The following is a 22,516-nucleotide window of genomic DNA, read 5'->3' on the forward strand; positions in this document are numbered from 1 at the left end:
CCATATGCACCCCAATGTTCATAGCAGCAATGTCCGCAATAGCCAAACAGTGGAAAGAGCTGAGATGCCCTTCAACGGATGAAGGGATAAAGAAGATGTGGTCCATATATACAATGGAATGTTACTCAGCCATCAGAAAGGATAAATACCCAACTTTTACATCAACATGGATGGGACTGGAGGAGATTATGCTAAGTGAAATAAGTCAAGCAGACAGAGTCAATTATCATATGGTTTCACTTATTTGTGGAACATAAGGAATAGCATGGAGGACATTAGGAGAAGGAAGGGAAAAATGAAGGGGGGGAAATTGGAAGGAGAGATGAACATGAGAGACTATGGACTCTGAGGAAACAAACTGAGAGTTCTGGGGTGGGTGGGGGGATGGGTTAGCTCAGTGATGGGTATTAAGGAGGGCATGTACTGCATGGAGCACTGGGTGTTGTACGAAAACAATGAATCGTGGATTACTGCATCAAAAACTGGTGATGTATGGTGACTAACATAATAAAATAAAAGTGAAAAATAAAAATAAAAAAGAAACTAAAAAAGTATTTAAACATAATCTCAAATATAAAGTTTTATTATAAATAAAAATATTTTTAAAAATATATAATAAATAAATAAATATAGAATAAAATAATATAAAATAAAAATTTTTAAAAGTCATCGTCCATAATAGGCCTCAAAATCTTCTAGAGGGCATAAGGAGTTGGCTTGTTACTCTTACAGATTCACTACATAGAGGATGTTCTCAGTATTATGAATATATTAATATCTGTTAAGTTAAAGACCTGGAGTAGCTGAAGGAAAGAGATTTGAGATGACTTGGGGAGAAAAATTAAAAATGATCATTGAAAGTTCCTTCTCGGAACTGAACAAATACAAAATGAAAAATTGTGTAGTACAGAACGGGGTGGGGATATGGCAGAGGGAAGAGGTGGATAGGAGTCAAGAACTTAATGTCACTGCAAATCCCATGCCCATCCCTTATCCACAAAGAACTTCTAGTCTAGTAAAGAAAATGACAGTAAAAACAGAAACAGTGTGATAATTCTATAAAAGAAATGGTCCAGAGTGTTAGAGAGGCAGAGGAGAGAAAGTACCTTCCTCTGAGATTGGACAGGAAAGCCAGCTCTTGGCGACTGATTTTCCTGACAAGGAGGCAGAAACAACATGGAAAATCAGTATGCCTTCCTCCCTTCAGAACAAAAGTGAAACATACAATAGTTCAATGAATGAAATGCAAACCAACACTTATTGAGTGTCCCTGGCTTTCATTTATCTTGCTCATGCTCTGGAGGAAGAGCTTCCCGAACAGTGAAGTGGCCAAGAGTCAGTCTTGAAAAGCTGAGGGAAAGCAAAGGGGCAGGAGAGCAGGGCTGCCGACAGTGGAGCTCTAACACAGCTAGATGGTGAGGCCACCTGCAGGAAACTGCCTAGAAAACTTTTCAGGTTAACATATTTCAACAAGGATACGGAAACAGTTTTTTGTTGTTGTTTTATTTGAACGCAGGGAACAAGATGATTTAAAATATATGTATGTGTAGATATACATACATGTGTACATGTGTGTGTGCACATGTATGTATATACATATATGATCAACATGCACGTGTGTGTGTGTGTGTCCTAGGAAAGAGAAAACTATGGCTAAAAGTACCGGTCTCCAGTGAGAGAGGTATTTGGATGCTCAGGCCATAAACCTTTCCCTTTTCAGGACTCCGCCTCTGTATTTCCTAAGCTCAGTCATTGTTTCAAGCAATGTTAACCAAATTCTGGAACAACTACATGCATGACTGTACACACCTTCTGCCCTTTACAAGTAGTGGAAATGGGTTGGTGCTGAGTGGAAATACCGCTTGATTAAGTAGGGAAGTGTCTGGAAGCCTGACTTCCATTCTAGCCTCGATTTGCCACTATTGAACTATGTGACTTCGGACAAGATACTTTGCTTCTCTGGGTCTCTGCCCTCTCATTCGTCAGGTGAAGGGAATGGGCTAGCTTTCTGGCTCTGAGAGAAGGCTAGACATGTGTCGCAAGGCAAAAAGAGTTTTCATCGGACTCTCCCTTCTCTTCAAGTCCCACTGTAGGTCTGGCTGAAAAGGTTACCATGCTCCTGGGCTGTGTTATGCCCGGCCTGCAAAGGTCTCCGAGAACTGCCCCAAGTTTATCTTTGCCGCTTCTCTTCTACTCACCCTAAAAAGGGTCTACAGCCAATAAACCTGGACCACCTGCTGCTTGTGGCAGCTGGTCACACTTTCTCAGCCCTTTTTCCTTCCCAGCGTCTGCTCCACCTCCCACACCCTCTGTCCTTCATTAAAAATACTAACTTCTAGTCCTTCCTTTCCCTCAGCCTCACCTCAGTGAAGCCTTCCCTGAAAATTCCTGCCACAAAATGCCTGTGGCACATTAGTGAGCACATTCCTACTTATATCAGAGTTTTATATGTGTGTGCCTCATCTCTGTAGCACGTGGTAGGTTTGGAGCAGAGGTCCCCACATACTCGCTTTTGTGTCACCTACAACACCTCACAACAGGCACAGAGTTGAGGAGGTAACATGGTGCAGAAATGATGAGAAACATCTCTGAAGGCAGACAGGCCTGCCTTCAAATATCTGTGTGCCCCTGGATGAGTTATTTAACTTTGCTAAGCCTTCTTGCCTTGCTCTGTACAAAGGGATAGTAATCCCTACTTTGTTACAATTGTTATAAAGAGAAAATAAAAATTAAAAATGTGGGATATTACTAGAATTATTAGCAGTAAGTGCCTGCTAAATGAATCAGTGGACCGAGATATTAATCAAGTGTGAATGTTTTAAAAAACCAATTTACAGATATTTTTGTTAGTTGGAAGCCTTTATTTATCTAATGATAGCAGTAAAATACTTTCTCCCCCGCCTTCACTGCTTTATAGCCAGCACTTGGGTATAAATTTGTTCTATTTCTCAAAATTTCTCCCAAGGAGGTGTGAGTGTGACAGATGCTTTCCTTCCCGCTCTTCTGCCTAAGGGAAAAAGGTACGCAGTGAAGTCCATGGCCAAGAAAGTGAGATCCTGAGACTAGGACAGTTGGAAGCAATTATTTACATGGAGTGACTTAAAAGATTCCCTTTATTAGAAAATTTCATAATGTACTGATAACTGTAAAAAATACAATTTCAATAAAAAATCCTAGCATGGGAAAAGATCTTAGTACAAGTTTTAAGCCATCCCTATTATATACATCAACTTAATTAAAATTAATAAAATATATAAACTAAACCCTAAGCCTCAGTTCTATTTGGGGCTCAAAAAGTTCCCCCTCGGGCGCCTGGGTGGCTCAGTTGGTTAAGCGACTGCCTTCGGCTCAGGTCATGATCCTGGAGTCCCGGGATCGAGTCCCGCATCGGGCTCCCTGCTCGGCAGGGAGTCTGCTTCTCCCTCTGACCCTCCCCCCTCTCATGTGCTCTCTCTCATTCTCTCTCTCTCAAATAAATAAATAAAAAATCTTAAAAAAAAAAAAGTTCCCCCTCTTTTTCTGATCATCTACATAAATTCACTTTCTTCTGCACTTTATCTTTGTATTCCCTTAATGCAGACCATGGCTAAAGTCATTGAATGACTACAGGTTACTTATCCAGTATCCTATATCTACTCTCCATTTCAAATATACCCATCAGCTAGGTGTACTAATCCTGTGGCAGTTATTTCTAATATTTCATGTAATGTTTTTTTAATCAAATATTTTCTCTGCCCTGCTATGCTCTGAACAGTTACACCATTGATACACTTGGTGACAGTCACACTGATGGCAGCAGTGAGCTAGAAAGAGTGGAGTGTGGGTATCATGTCACTTAACTGTGGATTAAAATCCATTCTTTACCCCAACTTGGTTTAAGATTAACCTCATTTCTGCTGGAGCTATACATGAAGCATTTCATTCTAGAGCAACTCAGAGGCTGACCGATTTTAACCACTCTGTGGGCTTTTAAATAATACTGAATTCTTCTCAGAATCAACTCCTTATTCTGCATAATGTATTTGCTGAGCTCAGGAATAAACACCTAATTTGTTCAGGCTGTGTTTACATAGCCTCCTCTTTGGTTCAAATCAATCAAAAGATTTGATTCAATCAAAAGACTGCCGCAATTGTCCCACATCTGTGCAAAGGGACTACAGGGGAAAAAAGGTAATCTTAAATGACCCAATAGAGCTTGTAATTCAGGGTAATTCTCCTTGCCCTCTTATCCTTCCGATTCCATAAACACCAACATATAGTGAATACGTACATTATAACTTAATAAAAAGCATTAAAAACACCAACATATAATGAATACACGCACATTATAACAATAAAAAAGCATTAAAAACACAAACTAAGGCCAAAGCAATAATCAGCTTGGGGCAATGATTGAGTTTCCTTTTATTATTTCAAAACCAGTGGTCAATGAAAATCCTCAAGTTTCTTTCTTGATATGTAATCTCTTACCCTAGCTTTCATTTCATATAAATGATCAATGTCAAGTAATATTTATAAAACATATGTCTCGAGTTGAAAGAGAAGGATTTGTATCAGAACACGGAACTGACTGGGATGTGCTGGTTCTGTTCTTCTTGGTGCCAGCCTGTGTGAAGTCACAGCAGGTTTTTACCAGACTAGTTCTCAGTCCCAAATACAAATTAATTCCAAAAATGTTCTCATCTGTACTAGACACAGTGTTGTAGCTATTCAGCTTACCAAAAGACCAACAGAAACAAATGCTACTATTTCTCCTAAAATGGCTGGTTGTAAGGCTGCTCAAGTTTTTCTACATGAAGACTCTGAAGAAGAAATCCAGTAGACGAATCTTGCTCCAGACTTCACCACTACCATCTCCCCCTTTTCAAAAGGAGCTCCTGACCTCTAAGCTTCATCTAACACTAAAACCTTCTGCAACTAAAAGACACCATGTTTACATTCAGGAGGGATTCATAAATAGAATGTGTAAGTAGATGGGTTAATTACCATGGCAACCACAATCATGTCAGGTCAGTACTTTGCTGGCATATGTCCTAGTGATTTTTCAAATACTACCCTTTTACACAGCTGAGATAAACAGGCTGAGGAGTATTCTGTACAATAAAACCAAAGCTAATGCCTGTAAACGGTTTAACAGTGACCTCCTGAGAGGTTTCCATAATTCTAAGACCAGTAGCCCCACCAAAACACAGTGAATCCCACACAAACTGATCTAGGTGTTCCAGACACAGTGATGCAATCAAAATCAGTGAGGGAAAGAAAATCTTAAATGGAAGTCACTAAAAGAACGAAATCATTTCCTAAAAGAAGTGAGCCCACTAATTATTTGCTTAGAGAAAACAGCCAGAGCAAGGGGCAGGAATGTGTAATAGAGGTAGGCTATCTTGAGGAAAAGAAACTTAATATTCTGGAAAGTACGTATTATTTTCTAACTTTCGGGACCAGAATAACTATTTTGTCGTATTTTAATATGATGTAAAATTTCTCTGGGAATTTCATTAATGGATTGTGAATGGCTGTTAAATACTCTTAAAAATAATTATAATTATAGGTCTAGCCAAATGGCTTTCAGAACAGTACAATATCACTACGGAACACACCAGCATATATGTTACTCTATACAGCACAATCTTGAGGGCACCAACAATGCAGAGTTCAGACGCATCAAGGAGGCAGGAAGAGCAAAAGCTTAGAATGCGTATATTATATATATGTGTATATATGTATGTTTTATATGCATATATATATATATATTTTTTTTTTTTAGCAAGAAGGAATGTTTGAAAATGCCTGTATGAATAGCCAGCTAACCAAAATCTAAATTAAGGAATATTTAAAATTACTTTTTTCAGGAAAATGATTCCACACAGTTATACTGATTCTTTAACTACTTACTGATTCCTCAAACCTCAGCCTTAAGGCTTTAGAGACACATGGCAACCAGGTTGTCCAAAGTACACCTGCTCCTTGCTTTTGTGCCTGTGCTCTCTTATAATCTCCTACGGGTAAGTGCTCTCTTAGCATCAGTATTCAGATAGGGCAGCAGAGGAAACTTGTGACCAAATTATTCTTAGCTAAAGTACAATGCTATTTTATGCAATCCTAAGAGATCTGGTTATAGGATTACAAATGGTGAACAGAGAACTATTTTCCTAATTTGGAAGGAAGTTTCTCCATTTTAGAGGGCTCAAGCAGGCCATAAATACTTACCTCAGGAAGTGCTTCATTGTGCCCGTTTTGATTATCTAGGTGTTATCCAAACTGTCCCCAAGTAATTGCTTCCAAACTTGCCTTTGTCAGAGTAAGTGTAAGCTGTGGGAAGAAATTTAATATATTTACTATTAATGGGGCTAGAAATCCCAAACCCAAGATTACTGCTTACCTTAATAAGCAGATAATGTGCTATGCACCCATAACATGATCAACTAAACTGCTCACATAGCACTGCAGTTCGGTGGATGGAGATTAGAGCCAAAGGCTTTCACTTTATAGTTACATAATTAGTCTTTCATTGTAGGTCCCTTGCTGGAGAAAGAATTCGTTTCATAAGCAACCTCTTCAATAGTAAGGGTTTTCTCTGTTTTGGGTATTATTCCTATATTTTGAAGAACAGTATTTGTAAGAAAAATAGAAATGGAGAATCATGAAATTAACTATCCTAATTTCTAGATATCTGGTGGCCTTAAATCTGGCAGCCTCAACTTTACAGAATTACAGCTCAAAAGTAACTAGAAGCAACTGGTAATGTCTTTAAGCTAAAAATTAGATGTTAAAGAGCCAAGTACTTCATACAAATGAATGTTATGCCCCCACTCCCCTCCCCTTTTGGCACTTCGAACAAAACAGTAAAATTTTCCATTTGCCTAGCACTTTCTGGTTTATAGTTTGCTTCCGCAAAGTCTACGGGCTATTGGTCTTCTTCCTCCTGACAGGGAGGTTGCCAGAAGCTGCCTATAAAGCAGCAAGTTGGGGCGAGATGGAAAGGTATACAGACCAGAGAAGAGAGAGTGGCTGGAGGTGACTGAGAGAAGAGATGAACGGAGCCCCAGCATGTAAGAGCGAGGCGAGGGCTGAGGGTGCAGACACGTGGCTCGGCGCACACTCACCACTACCAACCAGAACAGCCCAAGAAGGTGGGCAGCTCAGCCCAAATAAAAGCCAGGTTTTTCCTTTAATACATGTGCTTCTGTAACTGTTCCATGAATGCTTGAAAAAGAGATCTACACCTCAACTTAAGATTGTGGTTGCTTCTGGGTGGCGAGGGAAGGGGTTAGGACTGGGGAAAAGGCCACTGGGGAAAACTGGCCTTTGATTTCGTGTTTTATTTCTTAACATATATCTGAAGCAAAACAAAGGGAAAAAACATCTACTTATTTTGGGTGGTGGGAAGATACATTAGTATTTGTGCTTTTGTGGCTTTTAAAAATGAATCTGGTTTTGTATTAAAAAGTGTTAGTACCTACCCAGAGCCCAGATCGTGGTTTTGAATACAGTTTACAATTAAGAGAACCAGCGCTCCTTGGAGAAATGGCTGATTCTAGGGCAGGGGCAGAGAGTACACAAGGTGAGCCTGAAGTGTCTTGTGCCAGAAGGTAAGGGAGTGCTTGAAAGACAGACAATCAAGGATATGTCAAATAAACACATGAGCCAACAGAAAAAGTTCCCAATGGACAAAGCTGGAACTATTTAAGTAACAAAATAAAGTAGTATTGGATTATTGCCCAAAGTAGAAAATAAATATCCATGATTGCATATTGATATAAATAAATAAAGAATATATAAGTCTCTAGTACAAATGAATTCCAAATAATTTATGTGGATACTCTGCCCTCAAGGAGGTGGAGCTTAACTCCTAACCCCTTGAATGTGGACTGGACATAGTGTAGTGACTTCTTGAGTACAAAATGGAAAGGGGGGAAATTAGTACCCCTGCACTAGAGAAACCTGGTAAATACTACCTCAGCTAGGTGATCAAGTTAACATCACAGTGGTAAGTCATGTTGACACTCTGTACCCTTGATATGAGGTGATCTAAATGGCACTTAACCTCTGCGGTCTTCCTCCTCCAAACTCATAACCTGGTCTAATCATGAGAAAAACATCAGACAAATTCTTATTGAGGGATACTCCGCAAAATACCCAATCAGTACTCCTTATAACTCTCAAGATCATCAAAAAGAAGGGAAGTCTGAGAAACTGTCAAGGCCAAGAGGTACCTAAGGAGACACGGATACTAAATAGAATGTGGTATCCTGGAAGGGATCCTGAAACAGAAAAAGGACATTAGGTTAAAAACTAAGGAAATCTGGGGGCACCTGGCTGGCTAAGTTGGAGGAGCATGTGACGCTTGATCTTGGAGATTATGAGTTCAAGCCCCACACCGGGTGTAGAGTTTACTAAAAAATAAGTAAACTTAAAAAAAAAAACAACTAAGGAAATCTGAATAGCATGGCTTTAGTTAATAATTAGGTATTAACTTTGGTCCATTAGTTGTGACAAATGTATCACATTAATGTAAGATGTTGACAATAGGGAAAACTGGGTGCCAGTGTAAGGGAACTCTTTGTGTTGTCTTTGTAACTTTTCTCTAAATCTAAAACTATACTAAAATATAAAAGAAATGTTAGTGCCTACTCTGCTCTAGACACAGAGTTAGGTGCTAGGGATACAGGTTGAACAGGTGGGCATGGGTTCCATCCGTCTCCTTGAGGGAGAGAGAAGAGAAGATGATAGAAACAAATGGGTACTTAACCACAATATTACAAGTGGAAACAGCTGCTGTGATCGTGAGCATGAGAGACGCATACTTTAGATGTAGGGGTCAGGGGCTCCCCAGACAGCACATGCAAAATCCTAGAAGGAAGAGAATACACAGCGTGTAGAGAGGAAATGTTCTCTATGACCTAGTTGTGCTCGGTGAGAGGGACAGGTTAAAAGGGATGGCAAGATATGGAAAGGCAAGAAGTCTCAGAAGTCTTTGTAAGCAATATTGAAGACATTTGAACCTCATCCCCTGAGCAATGGGGAACTACTGAAAGTTTTCAAACTGAGATGTGACATGACCAGACTTCTAGTTTTAAAAATATACTCTGATTGTGGTATGAAGAATTAGTTAGTGTTAGAATTGTAGGTAGGGGCACCATTTAGATTGTTACAACAATCCAGGCAGAGACACTAGTGGCCAGAGAGGGCAATGGACAGAGAAAGAAGTGTGATGGATTTGAGAGATACTTAGAAGGTAAAATCAAATGGACTTTTGTTAATTTACTGATTAGGGAACATTAGTGGAGGAAAAGGAGTCGTCAAACATTATGCCTATCCCTATGGCTAGATAGTAGAAACTGCCATTAAGAAATGGAATTCTGGAGATGCAGATCTAAGGGTCTAGGTGTATTTGGAGGTCTTTGGGGCATTCTGAACTTGCAGGGTCAAGTGGTAGTGTAGATATACATGGATCTGAAAGTCAGGAGAGAAATCCGGTTGGAGACAAAGATCTGGGCTTCTTCAGCATATAGATGGTAATTAAAATTACAATCCAGGGGCGCCTGGGTGGCTCAGTCATTAAGTGTCTGCCTTCGGCTCAGGTCATGATCCCAGAGTCCTGGGATCGAGCCCCGCATCAGGCTCCCTGCTCAGCAGAAAGCCTGCTTCTCCCTCTTCCACTCCCCCTGCTTGTGTTCCCTCTCTCGCTGTCTCTCTCCCTGTCAAATGAATAAATAAAGTCTTTAAAAAAATAAAATCACAATCCAGAAGGAAATACTAAATAGTGTATACAACATTTGTTGCTCATAACAATAGTTCTTTGTCATTAGGGTAATAAATTAGAGTTGTATTACTAAGGCAGTAAAGAATGAAATACATTTCAGAGAGATTTTATCAAAATAAACATAATTATATCCTTAAATGGTTTAATTTGTTATCTAGAAAACTGGTTTATCTAAAAAATTTTCATAATGATGTGGGATAAGTGAAATAATACTTCAGCTTCTTGTCATCTACGTAAGTATTCCTGAATCTATCCATTAAAAAAAAACTTTTTGAATTCTTAATGCTAGCATCGTGCTGGGTAATATAACATAGTTTAATACTGCAAGGGAGCTTTACTATTTAAGGGAAAATCAGCAAACATGGCAGTGAGTGCATGGTAGTTAAGAGCATAAGTTTTAGAGACAGAGAGTTCATATCTGGGATCTGCCACTTGCCAAGTAGCTTTAGACAAGGTGTTTAACCTCTCTAGGGTTTAGTTTTCTCCCTGGTGGATGGGGAAAGAAATTAAAACTGCCTTGTAGGATTGTACTAAGGATTGAATGAGCTAAAGCATGTAAAGCGCTAGTGACAGGTGTACAGTATGCGCTAAATGAGTTGGCACTCGTCATTGTCAACACTTTATCATTCTTATTAAAGACTCTTCTAAAATGAAAGGCCATTTTGTCAAGTGAAGAATCACTGAGGAGATAGTTTAGATAAATCCTGGCAAGTTGTGACCTGAGCTGGGACACTGACAGTGAGATGGTGGAGAGAAGTGAACAGACATGGAAAATACCGAGAAGGTTAGCATCAACTGGACTTACTGTTGGATGGGAAAAGTGGAGGGATGGAAAATAACAATTAGTTCCAAATATCTGTCCCCCAAACAGGAGACAAAGACAGCAATTAGTTCTAATTATCTGTCCCCCAAAGAGGAGACACCAAAAATGGCTTTGGGTGGAAAGCCTGTGTAAATGCTGTTTAACTCAGTGCTCACTGGGTATTCATTCAATAGCTTCTTCAAATGTTTTCTATAAGAAAAAAGTTACTGCTTACTAAGTTTTTAAAATCTGGCTTTGTTTTAAAGGAGGCACATTTGTCAATGTCCTAGTTGCTATTAACTAGACAATTTGTGTAAAGGTAGGAACATGCAACAAATAGTTAGTGTGCAAAGTATGATACTCCAAGCCACTATGATTTTTAAAAAAATGTCTTTTGAGTTGCTTTTCCCTTGAGTGGTGCTGAGTTAATCTATTCCTTTGTGGCCAAAGCAGCATTTTTCAAGTGCTGGGCAGGGCCAGAGTTCAGGGAGAATTTGCAGCTGCTTCTGGTCTGCACAACATTTTAACAAAAGGGTAGGCCGGGTAGATTCTCAAGTATTTTACACACCAGCCTGTTGACCTTAACTCAATTAAGTCACTTGGCCTTGTTTGTATCTGTCTCACTACTTGAAAAACACTGATATGAACTTCTTGTTTAATTCAGATTTATTCAGGTATTATTTATATCAAGTTCGCCCTTTTTTGGTCAGACACGAACTCTAATGCCCCTGCTTCGCAGCATGCAAGGACAATGTGGGAACCACTCTTGTGCTGCCTCTTCCCTGTAACTTCCTCTCTGGAGGGGTTTTTAACCAGGTGGACATCAGAAATCCCTGTTGTTTAAAATCTCTCCTGTTGTTCTGAAGTGATGTGCTTCCTGTTTCTTTCTCCTCTAGACTACATGCTCTTTTAGGGCACCAGGGAAGCCCCAGGGCCTGATACAATGCCAGGCACATTGGGGGCTCAGAATGGGTTTGTTGGAATGAACTCAGCACCCTTCTAGAGCAATGCACTTCTTTAATAGCGCTATTCCATAAGAGCACCAATAAAACAAATGAAAAATCTCCCCACTGGAAGAAAAAGAAAACCCTGTAGATTTCTTTTAAACCAAAACAAAGAATATGATCATGATCGTGGGTTTCCTGATCCTTCCAGTTTATCTGCAGTGATTCCTCTCCACATGTATGAGTCCACTACCTGGACCTGTTCCAAAGGGAAGTATCAAATGACTGTGTTTGATGCATCAAACACCTCCGAGATCAGTTGACACTTCAGTGCTGTGTGTGGGGTTATGTCCCCTTTGTACTTTTTTTTTTTTTCCAGCTGGGAAGAAAGGGGCAGCAGGCGTGGTCTGCGCCTTTGAGAACTCATCCTCTCACCTGGTATCAGGGAACCTGCCCTGCCTCCTTTGAGTGAGAAGCCCCCTAAGGCTCTTTGTAGAGTCCCTCAGGGTGACCCTGCCTCTTAGAAACCAATCTATCTATTGAGCATCCCAGGGAATGAATTAGACACTCAGCTAGAGGAAAGAGAAATCCTTTCAATAAAATCATAATCCCTATGTGAGACTAAAAAATTGATGTTGTATGTAGCCCTTCAAATTCTGACTAAATCCCCTATAACAACCAAAATGCTTGTGGACTCATAATGTTTATATGTAAATAAAACACAATCTACAGGGGCGCCTGGGTGGCTCAGATGGTTAAGCGTCTGCCTTCGGCTCAGGTCATGATCTCAGGGTCCTGGGATCGAGTCCCGCATCGGGCTCCCTGCTCCTTGGGAGCCTGCTTCTCCCTCTGCCTTTCTCTCTCGCTCTGTCTCTCATGAATTAAAAAAAAAAAAAAAAAAACTTTAAAAAAAAAACACAATCTACAAAGTGAACAGTGTTCTACTCTCACAACTTGCCTAATTTGGGATTATCCTAGTTTTTTTTTTTTAAAGTTATATGGAACACATTTAAAAAATAAAATTTAATTTACATATATAGCCTCAGCCTAAAGGTTTGTGAATAATAGCGGATATTCACAAAGTGCTTACCATATGCCAGGCAATATTCTATGAGCTTTGTTTATAGTAACTTACTTAACAGTCATCCTATGAAGTGAATAATAATTATTATCTCCATTTTACAGCTGGGAAAATTGAGGCACAGAGAGGTGAAGCAACCTTCCCATGGTTATGCAGCTACTGCTGGCAGAGCTGGGATTCAGAGCCGTGCAGCCTGGGTCCTGAGGCTTTGCACTCTCCTGTGCTGCCTCTGGAAACCACTGGAATAAAATTCTGGACTGACAAAAGAGTGAAAGAAATGAACAGTGTATTCAATTCAAACTAAACTGCAGAGCTGGGGATAATCAAGGCCTGGATATACATCTGCACTTGAAAACTTCGTGTTCCTCTGGGAGCTAGCTAGCTAGGGGACTCTTGCATAATAAGGGTTACTATTCCACTATTAACCTCTTTCCTTTCCTGAAGCAAATGCACTGCAGATATGAAAGTTTCCAAACAAGAACATTTTATGGGGACTTACACAACAGAGCCCCAATGGGTGGGTTTTATATCCTCTCTTGAGGCCACATTGCCAAGGACATATGAATCCTTGGTAGTATAATTCTGAAATAACTAATAGTAAAAGCTCCCTTCCCCTCAATGTAAATCTAGTGCTCCCTTAGGGGAAATCCAATGAAATTCAAGTTCTAGGTTCATAGTGCTGTTTGTGTGGTGATTTCATTCTCCCCAAATTACTCTTTGAGTCATTGATCAGTGTGACAGGGTCTTCAAATCAGCATTTTCTCTGGGTTTGCTTTCAGTCCACCTCTGTATGTTTTTGTTTTCATAATACGTTACACCTTTTCCTTTGCAAATGAAAATATTTACCTTTTTTTTTTTTTTACTGTACATAAAATATATATAATGGCTGGTAAAATATTCCACATTTACCTAGGAGATATATATTAACTTGAATGAGTTTTCTTGAAGTCATTGAAAAGCAAAGTAAGTTCCATTCTTTAGATTTCCCTAACTGCTTCTGTTGTTTTCTTTTCACGCTACAGCACAACTAAGGAGAAAAAAATCAAATGGGTCAATTTCAAAATGTGTAATTATAATCTGGAGATGAAAACACATTCCACTCCCCCTCCCCTGAGTCTGGATTCAAAAGACAAAGTTTGGGCAACAGTTTTTAGCAGTAGTGAAAAAAACGTCCACTTAGCAGTTGAGGGGGGACACACCTACAACTTAACTCTGCAGGTGATAAAGTCAAGGTCAGCAGTAGCAAAATGATTTGCCACTGATTTACTTTCCTCACTTTAAGCTTTTCTTCTCATTTCACTTGAAAGAAGAAAACAATGACACATTGAACCATAAGGTCCAGAAATAATAACTTTTATAGCTTTCTCCCCTAAAAATACATTTGATCAAAAGCTGCTTTGGGTATCAGAATAAAGCCTATGGCTAATTTGGTTCAATTCTGCATTTATTCTGTCTTTATTATACTCTGTCACTTTAAATATTTCCTAAAAGTATTTGAGACATAATAAACCCAAGTCAATGACCTTCACCTGTGGGGCAATTTCAGTTTCCCTCTGGAATAGTCTCAGAGGGTGTTCCTAGTGTCCTGCTAGCATCCAGTGAAGTCACAGTGGTGACATCCTTGATCAGTCAAGGAGAGATTTGGGACTTTTGCAGAAACAGATACAGGCTCCTCTTTTCCACCCTTTCTTCAGCCATAGCTATATGTCTGTGGGGAGGGGTAGTTAAAACAGAGAGAAGGCAGCTATTCTGATGAAGGCCAAACCTTACAGATGTTTGAAGTGAAGATCGTTTTAGGATGTGATTACTTGAGAATCGCTCCCAAACGAGCACGTGTCTGTGGGAACAGAGGCAGGGGTACAGATGGATGTGGCTGAGGAGTGGCTGGTAAGCCACCTGCCATGTGAGGGGCTGGGCTCTGGCTGGACCGACCCGCAAAGCAACACAAGAAGGTGGAGGTCAGTCTTTTAAATCTGGTGGGCCAAGCATCAGACTCAAATTAGGTGAACAAATAGGTCCAGATTAGTAAATTTAGGGAAAAGCTAAGCTTGCATCATGCTTCCTATTTTGTCAAGTCCTAAGAAGCACTGTGTCAGGGAGCCCTAGACAGATGAGGAACTCAGTCTTGAAAGGATATAACGCAGTCACTCACCACGTGAGATAAGAAGGGAGGGTGGGCAGAGCACAGGAGGAAAGAGAAGGGAAAGAAACATTTCTAAGGCTATTTTTGAGCATTTGAAACATGTATACAATGCCACTTTTGACTTTATTACAGGTATGCAGATGAGGGAGAGAGCAAGCAATATGAAAATTCACCATCCTGGAGAAATGAAAAATCTTTCCGATTATGCATTTACATGTAAAACATGCTGGCCTGCATACCACATTAGAGTATAATGTTCATGTATAACATTCTCCCTGAGGCCACATTCCAGAACTTTCCTTCTCTGGCGATTAGCCTGAAAAATGCTCTGCTGACACTCACTAATATGACAATTAAGAAGGTTTTTTTCCCCCTCTTTGGGAATAAAACACTCACCCATGGTTTATTTTTGTGATTTATAGCAATGGGGGCCCATGCCAGCCACAGAATTCAGTGCTGCCTGCAAATGTGTTTATGATCTGCTTTAAAGGTACAGTGATTTTCTGGCTCTCACTGTGGTTGCCTACATGTCTGTACTGTTTTCATGGAGGGAGTGAAGGGTGGGGAAAGCAGAATTGATCAGATTTGTCTTTCATCTTTAAAAGAGTAAGGAATTTCAGGGCACCTGGGTGGCTCAGTTGTTAAGCGTCTGCCTTCGGCTCAGATCATGATCCCAGGGTCCTGGGATCGAGCCCCATATCGGGCTCCCTGCTCCATGGAAAGCCTGCTTCTCCCTCTCCTACTCCCCCTGCTTGTGTTCTCTCTCTTGCTGTCCCTCTCTCTCTCTCTGTCAAATAAATAAAATCTTAAAAAAAAAAAAAAGTAAGGAAATTTCAAAATCTAAGTATTAATCCATTTTAACACAAAAATACTCAATGTAGATTTTATACATTCTCAATTATATATTTGAGTTTTAAAAGTTAAATTTCTAAATAAAATCATAATCAAAGAATGGTAAACTTATGTCTGCATAAAAATTAAATGGATTATGATTTTGCCAATCTAAACTGATACTTTTTGTAAAATTTTCTCTTTCATATAATGAAATAGAGTGAGGGCATCTGCTAGAAACATTGGACAGGGAAGCCAGTCAGAGTGTTTCAGGGACCTGGCGGCAAACCCACAGCACACAGATGAGATAATAGCATTCACTGAGGACAAGTAGATCTTTTAGGTTAGGCTTCTGCAACAATTTGTACTGTAAAACAAATGGAAAAAAAACAGTCTTAAACTCACGTTAGAGCTATGACTTGATATACATGACTTGATAAATGTGAGTGAATATTATTTTATTCTCTCCAATGGTATTTCATCAGGGCCATCAAGGGTAAAATACACCATTATGTCATGTGTCCTTAAGGAAGAATAAAATGCTGCTAATTAAACTGTGGTACAACCTAATTTCAGTGGTGTGCGGAAAAAAAATCTTAGAATCAATGAAAGAGAGTAAGACTGAAGCCTACTACTTATTTCCAAATTCCAGGCTATGATGTTTTTGCAGAAGAATCCATTGGTTGATGACAAAGAGCACTAATGGCCTGCAGCAAATCACACTAGGGGATTCTTATTCCCCGACTCAAACATTTCTGTTCAGGTTACACCAGGCTAACTGAGTAAATTCCATGATATGTTATAGGTTGATTACATATGAGCAACTCATGTCCTTCTTAACTCACTGGAGATCCTCCTAACCCCTTACTACATAGTCTCTAGGGTCTGGTTCTCTTCCATATCACAGTCCCTCCAGTATACACACAGCATACACAAATCACACACATAATGTTCTCACACATACATGGGGCTCAGCACAACTTCCTTATGCTACCGTCTTATGCTCTCACCATAAACATCTCAGGAGTGATGAGCATGCCTTATCTACGCAAAGAGTGAATGAGTGAGTATGGAAATGCTTGGTTGAAGACAGAGCACTGTCTAATCCAAGCTCCATTTTCTTGTTCTTAGTTGATATGATTTCATGTGATGCTGCTTCTCTAAGGGCCTTTTTTGGCTTCCGTGATCCTTCTTCTCCTGGTTCCATCTATTTCACATTCTTCTTCGGCCTGCCCTTTAAGCCTAAGTGTTCCCTAGCGTTCCACTCTTGACCCTTTTCTTCCCCTTCACCTCTTCTAAGTGACCTGCTCTTTTGGCCTTAATCAGATCCAACAAATGATTTGTCCAAGGCCAGACAACCAGTTGGTAGGAAAAGACCTCAGCTCCTATTTCTAGTCAATAAACATATTTATGTTCAGTTCTTTGTAGGCACTAAGAGACACAAAATAAACAGGACACAGATTTTGCCCTCCAGGAGTGGAAAATCTAGTAGATCTCACACATGGAGTCTAGGGCCTTTCTGAAGTCAGTACAGAAGCTCTGAGCTGTCTCAAACAAAAATACATTTCAGCCATGTCAGACTAAACCAGACTATCCTCTTAGGCAAGGCTTCCTAAGCAATCTGTCAGTATCATGGACTCTTCATGGATGTGTGACAAGATTTTGATCAGTGATTATATGAAATTCTCTCTCTTTTTAGGGGGGAGTACATATTATTTATAGTAGTATGTGTTAGGTGGAATATTTTGCTAAGAAGATGGTATGAGTAGGTTAAGAGAGTATTAAATTTTACTGTGCGTTAGGAGACAAGAGGAGTAAGCAAAACAAGTATGGCAGTTGTGCGAGTTTACATAGGCAATATGAGGTCCGTACTGCATAATAATTCTCTCACTGTAATTATTGCTGATGTATGTAACAGTATTTTACGTTAATTCCTTTTAAGTGTGCCCTTAAAACTTGTGTCATGAACTTCCATTTAAACATAGCAAATAAAACACATGAAATCCCACCGACATGAGAGTAAAGAAATCAAAAAGGCATAAATCCATAAGGTTGAGGGCAACAGGGGCATACATGAGGTGTCAGCAGATTTGTAGAGCTTGAAAAGGATGGACAAGTGGTAATTTACTTAGCCTAACTGATGAAGCCTGCAGTGAAGGAAGTGACCCAAAGGCAATACAATGTAGAATACAGAATCTTGGTTATATTCAGGAGTTAGTGATGGCCAGTTCCTCTACAAGTGGTAGTGTAGGATGAAATCAACACAGGAGGCTTGGCTGACATTTTCCATAAGGAATAGTTAGATCTCTTTCCCCATTCTTTGAAAGCAAGTATTCACCATTCTATCAGAATAGGTGAGATTTACTCTTGAAGAGGTTGAACTAGAGAGGTTCTGAACTTTTGGTTCATACTGAATACAAGAAGCTTAAGTGAAAGACTACATGGTAAATGTGAGATTTATTCAGGCTTCTTCTTCCATTCAGCTCTCAGAACAGAGGCAGCCATAATGCTACTCCTCAGGCTACTGGGGATTTATCCCTCAGGAAATTACCCAACACACATGTGGATCTCCCCCAGTGAAGCACCAGCCCCCTACTGGTCAACGAGCCCCAATGATGCATAGAAAGCTTCCAATCAGTGTTTTAGTGCCTCAGTCTTAAATGTGAATAGACAGCCAGGGATTATCAGAGAATTAAGAAAAGTTTCTAGGGCGCCTGGGTGGCTCAGTCATTAAGCGTCTGCCTTCGGCTCAGGTCATGATCCCAGGGTCCTGGGATCGAGTCCCACATCGGGCTCTCTGCTCAGCGGGAAGCCTGCTTCTCCCTCTCCCACTCCCCCTGCTTGTGTTCCTGTTCTGTCTCTCTCTGTCATATAAATAAATAAAATCTTTAAAAAAAAAAAAAAAAGTTTCTAACTTGACTGAATTACAGAGACTCAATGAAAGGTGAGAAAAGGGGGAATTTGGAAGAAACAGAAGCAATGCAAAGGGAAGAAAACAATACATCATAATTAATTTTCATAGATATTAGAAAAATATTACACTCATGAAAGAGACATGAGAAATAATAAAAATCTACATTAAGAGAATAAGAAAATGTTCTTAGAAAATTTTTTTTAAATGATAGAAATGAAAGTTGAAGAAATGTCCCAGATTTGAGGGAATCAGCTAAGAAGAAATTGACAAAAAGATGAAAAATGGGAGGAAAAGATTCAACATTCAAACAACAGATACTCCAGAGAGAAAGAAAAGTGAAAAAGTATGTGAAAAAATTATTGAAGAAATAATACAAGAAATTCCAAGAACTGAGGAATCCGAGACTCCAGATCAAAAGGGCCCACAGGATACCCAGCTCCTTAAACAACAAAAGACCCTCACCAACGCATATCATGATGAAATTTCACAACATAAATGTTTCCAGTGGGGGAATAAAAACAGACAGTTCACATACAAAGGGCTAAGAATCAGAGCATCCAGTTTGTCAGTAGGAACATGGAAGCAAGAATAAAAATTATGAGAAAAAATTCCTTCCCATGTAGATTTCTATACCCAGCCAAAATATTAAGTATGAGGTGAGAATGAAGACAATTTTGGACACACAAGCCTTTCATGTACCTCCCAAGCATGCCTTTTTAGGAGTTTCTGAAGGAAGTATTCCACTGAAATGAAGGTAGAGAATGAGAAGACATTGGACCCAGGAATCAGAAGATCCATATTTGAGAAAGGTGAAAGGAATTCTCAGGAGGATGGTGAATGGGGGCTTAACAAAGGATGTCTTCATGAAAAAAATGAACTGACAGATTACTTGACAGATAATTATATGATGTTTTAAGTGGTGGATATTACTCTGATAAAAACAAAAACTTAAATTTAAAGAAGACATACAGAGGATGGTGCTTCCAGCCTCCCGAGGTCCAGTGCCCTAAACTCTGTGAATCCATACAGAAAGAAAGACAGAAAAGAGAGAAAGAATGAAAGAGAAACTAAGGCTTAAGGAACCAGAGCACTGCCTGCAACAAGTGGGCGAATTAAAAAAGCCCACCCTACTTCTAGAACAGTATCTGACTAAGCCATAAGCTGCAGGTTGAGTGCTGGATGTGACACAGATGAAGATGCACTGGAAATCTTCAACAGGGGAGTCGCAGAGTTTGTGTTAACACATGCTGACATGGTACGTTGTAGGTGTGCCCACTATCTAATAGAATGTCCAAGTCATTTGATACAGTAATTATGAATCCTCCTTTTGGGAATGAAAATAAAAAGGGGATAGATATGAGTTTTCTGAAGGTTGCTTTGGAAATGGCAAGAATAGCAGTATATTTATACAAATTCTCAACTGGAAAACACAATAATAAGAAAGCTACAGAATGGAAAGTCAAGATCAATACTACTCCAAAGCTGCAGTACAACCTACAGCATCATATTAATTTCTTAAAAAGAAACCAGTAGAAATGGAAGTGGACCTAATTTGGTTTTCTTTTTAAAAACCTCCAGATCAAAGCACCTTAAAACCTAATTAATGAATACAAAATTTGTTATTAAAAAAAAAGATGTCACAAATTATAGATATATTTTTCAGGAATGTAATAATGATATTGTGATTATGTATTTTTGAAAAGTCATCATAGTTCACAGAACATACACAAATATTTACAAATGGTATGATATGTGTCTAGGATATGCTTCAAAATAAAATGGGGTGGGCAGACAATAGGTTAAAAATCAAACAGTACTGGTCATGAGTTGATGATTTTTGAATATTGGGATCCATTATACTATTCTGTCTACTTCTGTATATATTTGACATTTTCCAAATAAAAGCTTACCAAAAAAAAAAAAAAAAGGTGCCTTCAACAAAATTGAGAATCACTGTAACCATAAGACGCATTTTTTTACAGCCAAGCAAAGATGATTAGCACCTGACTTTGTTCATAACAGAAGTTAGAGGCAAATTTATTACTCTTTAACAGCTTTGGGAGACTACAACAAAAATGAAGAGGAATTTGGTATCTAACCCATACCACTTCCATGACTGACTTAGTTCTCTTAAGAACTATAAATGCTCTAGAGCCTCCATCTGGTGTTAGGTGTCGCCATTTAAAAATATTTACTGAGGGGGCGCCTGGGTGGCTCAGTTGGTTACGCGTCTGACTCTTGATTTCAGCTCAAGTCATGATCTCAGGGTCATGAGATGGAGCCCCACGTAGGGCTCCGCGCTAAGCATGGATCCTGCTTGAGATTCTCTCCCTCTCCCTCTGCCCCTCCCCTGCTCACATTCTCTCTCTCTCTCTCAAAAAAAAAATTAAAATATTTATGGAGCTTGTTTCTTAGTGGTTAAAACATGTAATAGTGTATATCACTAACATCTTTTATTTGGTGAAATATAGTAGATGGGTTTAGGAGAAAAAAGTGGCAATTAAAATATGACACACTCTAACAATGTTTCCTAATTTCATAAATGTTAAGATGAAAAAAAAATGGCCTCTTAGAATTGATGAAACACAGCATTTTTCTAAAGAGCATCCTTTTTTATTCTGACCCTTTATCCCCACGCTAAATCAATCTTCAGAATCAGTAAACCCACAAAATAATATCTGTCTCCATCTTGTTTGACAACCTCCTCCTACTTGTCCCCACAGCAATAATTTGAAAACACCAGCTTCGTGTGCCTCTTCTGTCCAATGCCAAGCAAGAAAATACTCAGAAAATGAATAAACATTTCCTTTTGTGCTTTTCGGAGTGCATCATGTTCAGTAGGTCCTAGTGACCGACTAACATGCCCGCATCAGCACAGACTTCCACCCTCTAACAGTCAGGATTTCTTATCACAAGGAACAGAAACTAGCTCTGCCTATTTTAGTTGAAAAGGAATATGTTCTGGGCGCCTGGGTGGCTCAGTTGGTTAAGCGACTGCCTTCGGCTCAGGTCATGATCCTGGAGTCCCGGGATCGAGTCCCGCATCGGGCTCCCTGCTCAGCAGGGAGTCTGCTTTGCCCTCTGACCCTCCCCTCTCTCATGTGCTCTCTCATTCTCTCTCTCTCAAATAAATAAATAAAATCTTTAAAAAAAAAAAAAAGAAAAGGAATATGTTCTGAAGGTAAACTATAGACTCTCCAGGAGGGCCAGAGAACTAGGTTTAGAGGTTATGTAGCCAAAAATAACCCTTAAAATGATGGCATGGAGCGGGTTCAGTGAAGACACCTCTCCTGCTGCCACCGGGTCCAGACTCTGGAGCAAGCCCCGCTGATCCCCCAGCACGGGGCAAGGGGTGTTGCTGTCTGGAGCACCTGCCACTGGGGCAGAGTCTGGGTCATGGGTCCAGGATGCAAGCCTGATGTATCTAGCATTTTAGCTCCTATGGTGGGGATTGGGCTCTGCCTCATAATGTGGGAGAGCCCCCAACATGGGAAAGGCGTTCAGATGACAGCGTTCAAAAGGAACAAGTGTTGGGGCGCCTGGGTGGCTCAGATGGTTGAGCGTCTGCCTTCGGCTCAGGTCATGATCCCAGGGTCCTGGGATCGAGTCCCGCATCGGGCTCCCTGCTAGGCGGGGAGCCTGCTTCTCCCTCTGCCTCTGCCTCTCTCTCTCTCTCTCTGACTTTCATGAATAAATAAATAAAACATTTAAAAAAAAAAAAGGAACAAGTGTCCACTTGACCCTATAAATACTTTTGAAAGTGAAAACACAATGTAGAGTAGTGGAGTGCACAGCGAGCGAGTACACGGAGTGAACACGTTTGCCTTCCATCTTTGTCTAAGTTGATTAGGTGTACTGTGCAATTTTATATTACATGCCTATTTTATGGCTATTCAAAATACATATCATTTTGAACTAGGAATTTTAATTATGATCTTAGATAATGAAAGAATACTTGGAAATAGCCTTTTAAATTTAACCCAGTGGTGGTCACAGAATAGATGCACTTACTTTAAGTTATGACTGATTAATTAC

General features: G+C 39.7%; 1 protein-coding gene across 3 annotated transcripts in view; it reads right to left on the bottom strand.

Annotated features, from left to right (window-relative positions):
- ELMOD1 (ELMO domain containing 1) overlaps positions 1–22,516 on the bottom strand; it is a 68,978-nt gene that overhangs the window by 39,768 nt on the left and 6,694 nt on the right. For all 3 annotated transcript variants that reach the window (XM_081799555.1, XM_081799554.1, XM_081799553.1), the window contains exon 2: positions 6,211–6,312. In XM_081799555.1, coding sequence (XP_081655681.1) covers positions 6,211–6,227 — 17 coding nt within the window. In that variant the 5' untranslated portion in view covers positions 6,228–6,312. The remainder of the gene's footprint in view (positions 1–6,210; positions 6,313–22,516) is intronic.

This window comes from Leptonychotes weddellii, chromosome 11 (assembly GCF_054177405.1).
Source record: "Leptonychotes weddellii isolate Sample4059 chromosome 11, ASM5417740v2, whole genome shotgun sequence".
NCBI classification, from domain to species: domain Eukaryota; kingdom Metazoa; phylum Chordata; class Mammalia; order Carnivora; family Phocidae; genus Leptonychotes; species Leptonychotes weddellii.